The sequence below is a fragment of the Alosa alosa genome, chromosome 5, assembly GCF_017589495.1.
Source record: "Alosa alosa isolate M-15738 ecotype Scorff River chromosome 5, AALO_Geno_1.1, whole genome shotgun sequence".
In the NCBI taxonomy this organism is placed as follows: domain Eukaryota; kingdom Metazoa; phylum Chordata; class Actinopteri; order Clupeiformes; family Clupeidae; genus Alosa; species Alosa alosa.
In genome coordinates, this window is record NC_063193.1 from 32,045,859 (window position 1) to 32,055,858 (window position 10,000).

Here is a 10,000-nt window from a genome sequence, read left to right on the forward strand (position 1 = left end):
CAGGTGGCCTGTGGGGTAGGAAACCTGATATGAATCTCCATTACGCACACCATCGTCTGTGTAGTTTTATTTTTGATTAGAAGATGATTAGAAAAGAAGACGCACAACATTGTGTTTGTGTTTTATTTTCCTTTGAAGGTGTTTTAGAAAGGAGGACTGACGGATTCGCTTGGAGGGCAGGGCCCTCGTGAGTTACCCAGAATGCTTTGTGTTTCTTTTATCCAGTAATGCGGATGGTGGCTATTATGAATCGAGCTTTGTAGTTTCTTTTGTTTTTCACATATTGGGAAGGTAAACTGACATTAAAGATCCAAATGCAACCTTGGGTGTCACATGACCCATCTTTTTCCTGCCTTCACCTCACTGCCTCACCCCCTCATACGCCTCTCCTGTCTGCTCACACATTTATGGCTATCAGTGTTTAAAGATACTATGGAAACAAATGTTTTACACATAAATGATGTTATTATATTTAGGAGTTTCCTTTTGGATTCAGGCCGAGCAGGTGAATGTGAGGGGGCTTTGTTGCCACTTGTTGTGCGCCACACAGGGATGGACTAGCACCGTGAGGGTGGATTTTATATTTGGGTTTTGTAATAGTAGAATAGATGGACTCAAACTGTTAAATGAGAGCCTACGGTCAGTTAGTTAATGCTGAGGTAAGTCTCCCAAGACGTTCACTCAGCATGTTAGCTAACCACATGCTCTGTCAACGTTCCTTCAGTGTACTAGTGTAGTGTAATCCAGACTCGTTCATTGTGATAGATTAGCTATAGAATCGACTTCGGCTTCAGCTGGGTGGATTATTATAGCCTGTTAGGCATGTAGTGTGTTACATAGAAGCAGTCTGATGTGTGCTGCTACAGTTAGCCTAGCACAGTTAGCCTAGCACAGGCCTTTTGCAGAGTCTGTTAGCCCATCTTTAGCATCGCCAAGAAGCTAGCAGTTCTTCACCAAAGCACCAGTGCCATCACATAGCACCTTCATATTCCCACTCATCATGCAGCATTTTTTGTGAAGGAAATAACGCACAACTCTGTGCACCTTTGAGTTTTATTGAGACGGACGGACGTCTAATGCATTTTGTATCTGCTGGAAAAATAATCTGTAACAGGAGAGGAGTGGAGGACTGTGTGTGTGTGTGTGTGTGTGTGTGACTGCTATGAGACTGTAAGTGTAAGGACATAGTGTGGTTATCACCATAGGTGCATGTCTGTGTGAGTGTGTGTTGTGGGGCTGCTATGAGACAGTGTAAGTGTAAGGACAAAGTGTAGTTATCACCATAGGTGCATGGCGACTGCAGTGGTGTATTTGTGCGCTTGTGTGTGTGATTCTGATACCATGTGAGTGTGCGTGCCTGTGTGTGTTGTTACAGTGGGATTATGGGTAAACTTGCGGACAGGGAAAGCATGACTCCTGGCCCTCAGTGGGTCTCTGCTGGTGCATGGTTTATTGTGGTGTTGTCACGGGAACTGCATGGAACAGGACGACGATCCCGCCTCATGTAAAATATGAAATGGATGTCATCTGGAGCGACTCAATACAGGCGCTTCAATTGACATCTCTGTACCTTTTTGTATCTGTGCCTAAATGCATTTTCTTTATCATTTCAATCATTTTAGTAAACAGTAAATGCAAAGTTGCAATTTACCTTCTAATGTAAATATCAGGGGTTTTTTGTTCATGATTACATACAATGTCCCCAGAACTGAACCAAGTACAATGCTAGTGGTGTAAGTGTATTTTGCTCATTCTGCAGTAACTTATCATGTTTAGAGTCCAGCGTAGAGGGATTTCACCCTGACCAGTCCTGTGTACCGCAGGACCACAGGTGACCAGTAGGTGCAACATCCATCTCAGAGCAGACTGCGTCCACTCAACACCACTATCAGAGCAGACTGTGTCCACTCAACACCAGTCTCAGAGCAGCACTCATCACAACACTTTCAAAGTCAAAGCATAGTGATAGTGTGCAGGTGTACTTCTACGCACGTAGTTTAAGTATACTCTTTTGATCCTGTGAGGGAAAATTTGGTCTCTGCATTTATCCCAATCCATGAATTAGTGAAACACACTCAGCACACACTAATCCCGGCGCAGTGAGCTGCGCTCGGGGAGCAGTGAGGGGTTAGGTGCCTTGCTCAAGGGCACTTCAGCCGTGCCTGCTGGTCGGGGTTCGAACCGGCAACCCTCCGGTTACAAGTCCGAAGCGCTAACCAGTAGGCCACGGCTGCCCAAAGTTGCATAGTAGTGTTGCAGCAATCTAGCTTTTATAGAGTTTTCCACATGGACTTAACACTGGGCTTCAATCAGTTTCATTAATAGTAAACTTCCTAACTGGTAAGTGACATGGGATTGTGTGAACATACGCAAGTCTTACACACAGTCTGCCTTGGTTTGTGTCTGAGGATGTGACTTGTAATTTAGATAAATAAAAAGCAGTGAATATCCTGTAAGGTTCAAAAGGTCACCATCAAAATGGAACTTTTTTGTGTAAATCATAATTGACTTGTGATGTTTGCTTATTTGTGTGTTTGTTTGTCTGTCTGATGATTAAGATGAGCTCCAGAAGTTGTTTGTAATTCTTCAGACTGCTGTGCCCCTCAGACCAACGCCTCCACACACTCCTGTGCTTCACTGCTAACACACTCCTCACAGACTATTCCTGGACTGCACACACACTACACACCACACCCAGGAACCTCTGAATCGATCTCCCAGGACTGACTGAATTTAGCAGACAGGAGGAGCACTCAGACGTCTGAGAGGAGGCGCAGGAGTCTGGTGTTATGGTGTGGGGAGGGGAAGGGCGGGGGTGATCAGAGAGAGCAGATATCTGGCATGGACTGCTTCAGGAGAACTGTTCTCCAGAGAACCGCTCATAGGTGTGGCAGGCCTGAGAGTGTGTTTTGAGAACCCAGCACAGGGTCAGAGTGTGGCTCCTCTCGACCTCTCCTATTCACAAGGACAACAACGCTTCATTTTCCTCTTGGGTCCTAGCTACTCACCGGACAGAATTCGCTCTGTGTTCAGAGACAGATGTCATTCAGCCAAAGCTTTTTTTAATGCTTTTATCCGGTCTCGGACTTCCTGTGTAAGACGTGTAATGAATAAGCTATTATTATTTATTATACCTGTGATGGCACCTCTCATGCTGTTTGCATTAAAAGGTACAATAATCTAAATGGCAATCTGGCCCTGTTGTCTCTCTCTCTCTGTGTGTGGTGTGTGTATGTCAGCCTAAGTGAATGTTTGTCTCCAATGATATGAGTTCACAGTGGGCTCGACTGCACATGACTAAGCTGAATAGGAGGACCATTAGGCCCACTCCAACACCTGCTGAATAGGAGGACTATTAGGCCTGTGGTCAAAATTAATCCAAGACAACTGGTGTGAGACTGCAGCTTTATTCACGACGCCGGGAGCATGTTACCCACATGAAATGTCAAAGTAACAAGCCCACACATCTGTGGGTGAAGCCAACTCTTATACCTTACCCCACACCCATGGAAAATCACAAGTTGTCACCCTCCATTAATCACTTAACCATCTGGTATTTTAACAGAGATAAGAAATGTTTACAACCCCACTTAACCATCTGGTGTTTTGACAAAGATAAGAAATGTTTATGACCCCCCATCCTGAGGGTTACCCACAATTCGCTGACACAAGGGTTAATTTAACTAAACATTCTAACACAGGAGTTTCCGAAAACACAAGGGTCAGAGTAAGGAGATGACAATTAGATTTCACTACATGTATGTAAGGTATACTAAACATTCAATGAGAGACATATAAAATTTATCCCACAGGCCCACTCCAACACCTGCTGAATAGGAGGACTATTAGGGGAGGACTATTAGGCCCACTCCAACACCTGCTGAATAGGAGGACTAATAGGCCCACTCCAACACCTGCTGAATAGGAGGACTAATAGGCCCACTCCAACACCTGCTGACTGAGCTGAATAGGAGGACTATTAGACCCACTCCAACACCTGCTGAATATAGGAGGACTATTAGGCCCACTCCAACACCTGCTGACCGCTGGGCCAGATCTGGGCCTGATGTCATCTGAGCTCATGTAACCAGCTCAGACCTCTCCCACCCAGAGAGTCTACTCGCCACTGCCTCCCGATGGCTATACTGGGTACTGTTCACTCTCACTATAACATGTCAGGGTGCAGGGGGATCTGTGTTGGAGCCAAGAGGGGGAAACATCTACAGGAAGAAATCTTGGGCATACAGTACATGATCCAGTATTTATATCGCCATTTATTTTCTTTCATATTTTTTGTTCTTTATTTCAGTGTCCTGGTTTAACACGGTGTCTCGATCACATTCACATAAATCACATTACATTAGTAAGATGGGTTCAGTTTGTGTGTGTGTGTGTGTTGCCAACAGTCACACTGTGTCTTTGGCTTGTTATGATGCACACACTCATTTGATAAAGGTGCCCAGACTTAACCCTTCTCCAGACCCCCTGCCCCGATGCTGCATACTGGGCCTCTCGGCCGCTGTGCTACTACTGAGAGCCCCAGCACCATCCTCCCAGAGCCACCCTCCCAGAGCCCCAGCACCATCCTCCCAGAGCCACCCTCAAAGAGCCCCAGCACCATCCTCCCAGAGCCACCCTCCCAGAGCCCCAGCACCATCCTCCCAGAGCCACCCTCCCAGAGCCCCAGCACCATCCTCCCAGAGCACCAGCACCATCCTCCCAGAGCCCCAGCACCATCCTCCCAGCACCATCCCCAGAGCCCCAGCACCATCCTCCCAGAGCCCCAGCACCATCCTCCCAGCACCATCCTCCCAGAGCCCCAGCACCATCCTCCCAGAGCCACCCTCCCAGAGCCCCAGCACCATCCTCCCAGAGCCACCCTCCCAGAGCCCCCAGCACCATCCTCCCAGAGCCCCAGCACCATCCTCCCAGAGCCACCCTCCCAGAGCCCCAGCACCATCCTCCCAGCACCATCCTCCCAGAGCCCCAGCACCATCCTCCCAGCACCACCCTCCCAGCACCATCCTCCCAGAGCCCCAGCACCACCCTCCCAGAGCCCCAGCACCATCCTCCCAGAGCCCCTCCCAGCACCATCCTCCCAGAGCCCCAGCACCATCCTCCCAGAGCCCCAGCACCACCCTCCCAGCACCATCCTCCCAGAGCCCCAGCACCATCCTCCCAGAGCCCCAGCACCACCCTCCCATCACCATCCTCCCAGAGCCCCAGCACCATCCTCCCAGAGCCCCAGCACCACCCTCCCAGCACCACCCTCCCAGCACCATCCTCCCAGAGCCCCAGCACCATCCTCCCAGCACCATCCTCCCAGCACCATCCTCTCAGCACCACCCTCCCAGAGCCCCAGCACCACCCTCCCAGCACCCCCCTCAAAGAGCCACTTTCTGCACTCTGGTCACAGCGCTTGGAGGGAGCCACACAAAGCACAGCAGCCTCTCTCCCACTGCCTGGCAGCCCAGCCGGTCTCCCATGGCAACATCAGATGCTGAGGGGGAGGGGCCTGAGTGTTCCATGGATGTGATTGGCTGCAGGCAGGTGTTCTGAGATTGCATGCAGTGGGGGTGGGAGCAGCATGGAGAGGAGAGGAGGCTGCCTGACATGTGTACCATGCCTGGCTAATGTGAGTGGCCAGTGGGAGTTGGGTGAGGGGGTGGAGGAGAGGAGAGACCTCTCCAGCTCAGTCTGACCACAACAACACTGGGTAGCAGTCAGAGCACATTCATACACCTCCTCTCAGGTTGTATATTCAGACATTTCTGAATTTCAGGAACAGAACATTCAGACCTTGCTGCACTTTAAGCAAAGCTGTCAATCTGTTACCAATGAAGATATAATCTCAGCAATACTTGTAGCCTATGTAGTAACCTACATACAAACCATTCCTGCAGTGGTGAATATTGCTACCCAAATGGGCTGAGTATTCCAATCCAGTCACCAAACGCTTATAAAATATAGGCTATTAGAACACTAAAATACTAAATTGCTAACTGTGCAACTGGATTCCTGTCACATCGGCGGTGCATGGCCCCTTATTAGTGGCATATTGTTCATTAATAAAGCATGTTTAATGCATGCCTTTGTGATCTCGGCTGCGCTTGCCTGCAGGGTAAGTACCAACCAATCAGCCGGTGGAATCATTGTGTCCAAATAATGAGAATGGTTCTAAAAAGCACCATAAAAAACACCAAAATGTAAAAGTGCAATAAAAATAGTGCATAAGAACACTACCAGCTCGCTGTAGCCTATAATAAAATGAATGTAGCCGGGTGGCCGTCTATTGAGCTGGGCGGGGCACTGCGCATGTACGGTGGCCCTGAAATCTTTCCCTGTCGGCGACTGTCTAAATTGGCTCGCGCAGCGCTGAAACGTGAGGGAAGGCTGTCACTGAGACGAGCAATTTATTTTTCTCCAAAGCAGCCAGTTTTAACCTACTCGGTGGAAGCGAAGCGTTACTGCCACCAGCCTGTCGCTGTTCTTTAGGGTTGAGAGACAACGGGTGTCACGTTCGCTGGGCGTCGTCTATTCTCTAGCAGCGGAGGCTCTCAGCATCAATTCTTCCCGTAGCTAGCGGTTTGTGGCTAACGCCTGAGAGGTGACGAACACTATCTACCAGCAAGATGTCCGGGTACCAGGGCAAGAAAAACATCCCCCGCATCACGGTAAGGAGATAGTTGTTCTCTTTTTTCCTAGGGGGAAAAAAAATCTATCGACTGTCAGTCGGACGCGCGCGGTGTAACGTCAACCTACAATCAGTGCTGCCGAATGCCAAGCGAGAGGATTAACCTCAAAGAGCAGAGATAGTGCTACAACGTCGCAGTCTGCTTCTAATTCACTTCATGTCAACTAGACGTTTGATTTTGCACGACGCCAGCTAAACGATGTCTACAGAACAGTGTCACTTGGGTCGCACATTTCAGCACTAATTAAACCCAAATGTGTATAATGCGACCCCGAGGCTATTCAACAAGCATTACACGGGCATATAGAATGGTGTTGCAAGGTGCCGATTTTTCTCTCCTTATTATAATACACGATTGCATTACCATAACCAGCCTAAATATATGAGGTGTCCTATTTGTCTGTAGGGAACAATATCGCGAGTTACACAATCTCACTCAAAGTCATTTGACATTGCACTGTGAACGAATATGCCCGTTTGATTTGTTCGTTAATGGATCAATGTTGTGTGGACTGGTGTGTCGTTAAGAGGCAGCACAATTGATCCGCCCGTTCCATGTATGACTGCTGGAACGATTAGCTTTGTGCCATTTCATTCGGTAGGGCTGGTTTGCCTCATCACTCATCACATCTTAATTCAAGATCAACCACCGGATATTCCTGGACATTTCTTAAATCTTATTTGTGCGCAGTTACAACGACTTAATGCTGTTTTGCCCTTCAATATTTCCAAAAAGCAAGCGTTGCCCTTTCATACAATAGGCTGTATCTCCACCCCCACCGCCCGGCAGCCTACTGGTTTGATAACCATGTCAAATGAAGAGAACCGTCTCTGGAGGAGCGGGATGAAAATCCTCTTTTGAAAAGTAGGTCAATGGATGCATCCCACGTCCTTTGATGATAGCAGCGAGCACGAGAGAGGTTTTGCTCCAGTGAGCTCAGAACGAAAACGAGCTGAAGATGAGCACCGTAAAACGCTCTGCAATCTTATTTCTCAACAGCCCTATCCTCTCCAAAGAGGGATATTGATCAGCATATAGGCTAGCCTACACAGGAGTGCACCCAGGAGAGGATGCTCCCACCAGAGCATCTCTCTTCAGCAACTGAAGCGTGTCTGTGGCCAAGGGCTGAAGCATGTCTGACTCTAGCAGAGAGGTGTAGGCTATGTCTGATTCTAGAAGCATGCCTGACTCTAGCAGAGAGGTGTGTTACTCTCGAATTCAGCTGTCAGTGTTGCCCACAGCCGGAGGAAGCTGACAAACCCTCAGCCCGCTCTGTGCCAGGCCACCTCTGTGCCCGTATAGTGCCCGCCCCAGTGAGCCGTTTCTTGGTGTTTTGCCCCAACGTTTTCTTCAAGGCAGCGCTGCCTGGAAGGCGCAATGGTTAGGCATGGGTTAAGGTTAGGGTTAGGGTTGGGGTTAGGTTTAGGATAAGGTGCCTTTAAGTCGACGGTGGCAGCGCTGCCTGGAAGACGACGTTGGGGGCATAAAACACCATCGAGCTTGTGAGCCCAGTAGTAACCCTGTGCCCACTCTGTACTAGCTCCATGCCCACTGGGTGCCCGCTGTGTACCGTGACCAGTCTAGTCAGCTCTGTGCCGTTTTTTTTAGCTCTGCGCCCGCTCTGTACCACCTCTTCCCTGTGCCAGGCTCTTAAAGGTGTGGTCTGTTATTCTAATAAACTTTCACAGATTCCCTCCAATTTAACAAATTGCTTCTTACATTGCTCCTTACATTGCTTCTCAATACAGTGTTTAACAGTCAAAAAATAAAAGCTTGTGTCTGGCTCTGTAAATTCTGTTAGTGGGAAACAAACACAGTGACACAGACACGGCATAAACTACCTCAGCCAATCAACATGGTGCTTCAGAAGCCTTTCGCAAAACCCAAACAGAACGCGACTGCATGAGGATTGCGTGAGGACTGCGTGAGGATTGCATGAGGATTGCATGCAGATTGTATGAGGATTGCATGCGGATTGCGTGAGGATTGCATGCGGATTGTATGAGGATTGCATGCGGATTGCGTGAGGATTGCGTGAGGACTGCATGAGGATTGTATGAGGAATGCATGCGGATTGCGTGAGGATTGCGTGAGGACTGCATGAGGACTGCATGAGGATTGTATGAGGAATGCTCAGCAGCTGGGTGGGCTGGAAGGCACAGCTCTCTCTGGATGCTCTGGAGCCGCAGGAGGAGTGCTGGAGCGGGCTGTCACTGTTCTTCCAAAGCACTAGCAGTGATTAAAGGGCTCTCTGCAAGGTGTGTGTGTAGAAGCAATAGCTGCCATGTTGGAGGATCTGTGGCTACAGACGCGTGTAGCAGGTCACACCACTCCTATCCACACAAGCTGAACGAGAGGGACGTTTCCGTGCTAGAACGACATAAGCAGAACCAGAGAGGGATGTTCCACTGCTAGAACGACATGAGCAGAACCAAAGAGGGATGCTAGAACGACATGAACACAACCAGAGAGGGAAGTTCCATTACTAGAACAACAAAAACAAAACAAACAAAAAGATATTTGAGAGATATTCTAGGGCTAGAACCTCACACACTGAACTAGAGAGGGACGTTCTAGTGCTAAGAACGCGTAAACTAAATCAGAGATTGATGTTCTAATTCTAGAACAACATGGGCTGAATCACAGAAAGGATTCTGAGTATAAAAGTGTTCCGCACAGGTCTAATCAGAGAGGAATATAAGTGGTCAAGTAGAACAGCAGGCAGACAGACAGACAGACAGACAGGCAGGCAGGCAGACAGTCAGACAGACAGACAGACATACAGACAGGCAGACAGACAGGCAGGCAGACAGGCAGGCAGGCAGACAGACAGACAGACAGGCAGACAGGCAGGCAGACAGACAGGCAGGCAGGCAGGCAGGGATATTTTAGAGCTAAAACAGCACATGTGAGCTTTCATCACTGCAGTCTCCTCGCCACAGCCTGGAGCTCCAGTGTTGTCATGGCACCCACTGGGACAAATGCTGTGTGAAGGCTGACATTTATACATGCTACAGAACCACTTGACACACACACACACACACACACACAGGCTAATAATGGCCATCATCATGTTGACTGGTTATGTTAGCATAGAAGTGTGAGTTGTGTAGTGTAGAGCTCTAATGCTCTGGGATTCTGGCATTCCTCTACTGCTCCTGGGTGGTGACTGCTGCCAGATCAAACACACACACACACATACACACACGCACACACACACACACACACGCACACACACACACACATACACACATACATTATACATACACACACACACACATACACACACACACACACGCACACAC

General features: G+C 48.7%; 1 protein-coding gene across 1 annotated transcript in view; it reads left to right on the plus strand.

Moving 5' to 3' along the window:
• Positions 1 to 6,312: 6,312 nt before the first annotated feature.
• dpysl2a (dihydropyrimidinase like 2a) overlaps positions 6,313 to 10,000 on the plus strand; it is a 31,894-nt gene continuing 28,206 nt past the window's right edge. The window contains exon 1 of the mRNA XM_048243879.1: positions 6,313 to 6,674. Coding sequence (XP_048099836.1) covers positions 6,633 to 6,674 — 42 coding nt within the window. The 5' untranslated portion in view covers positions 6,313 to 6,632. The remainder of the gene's footprint in view (positions 6,675 to 10,000) is intronic.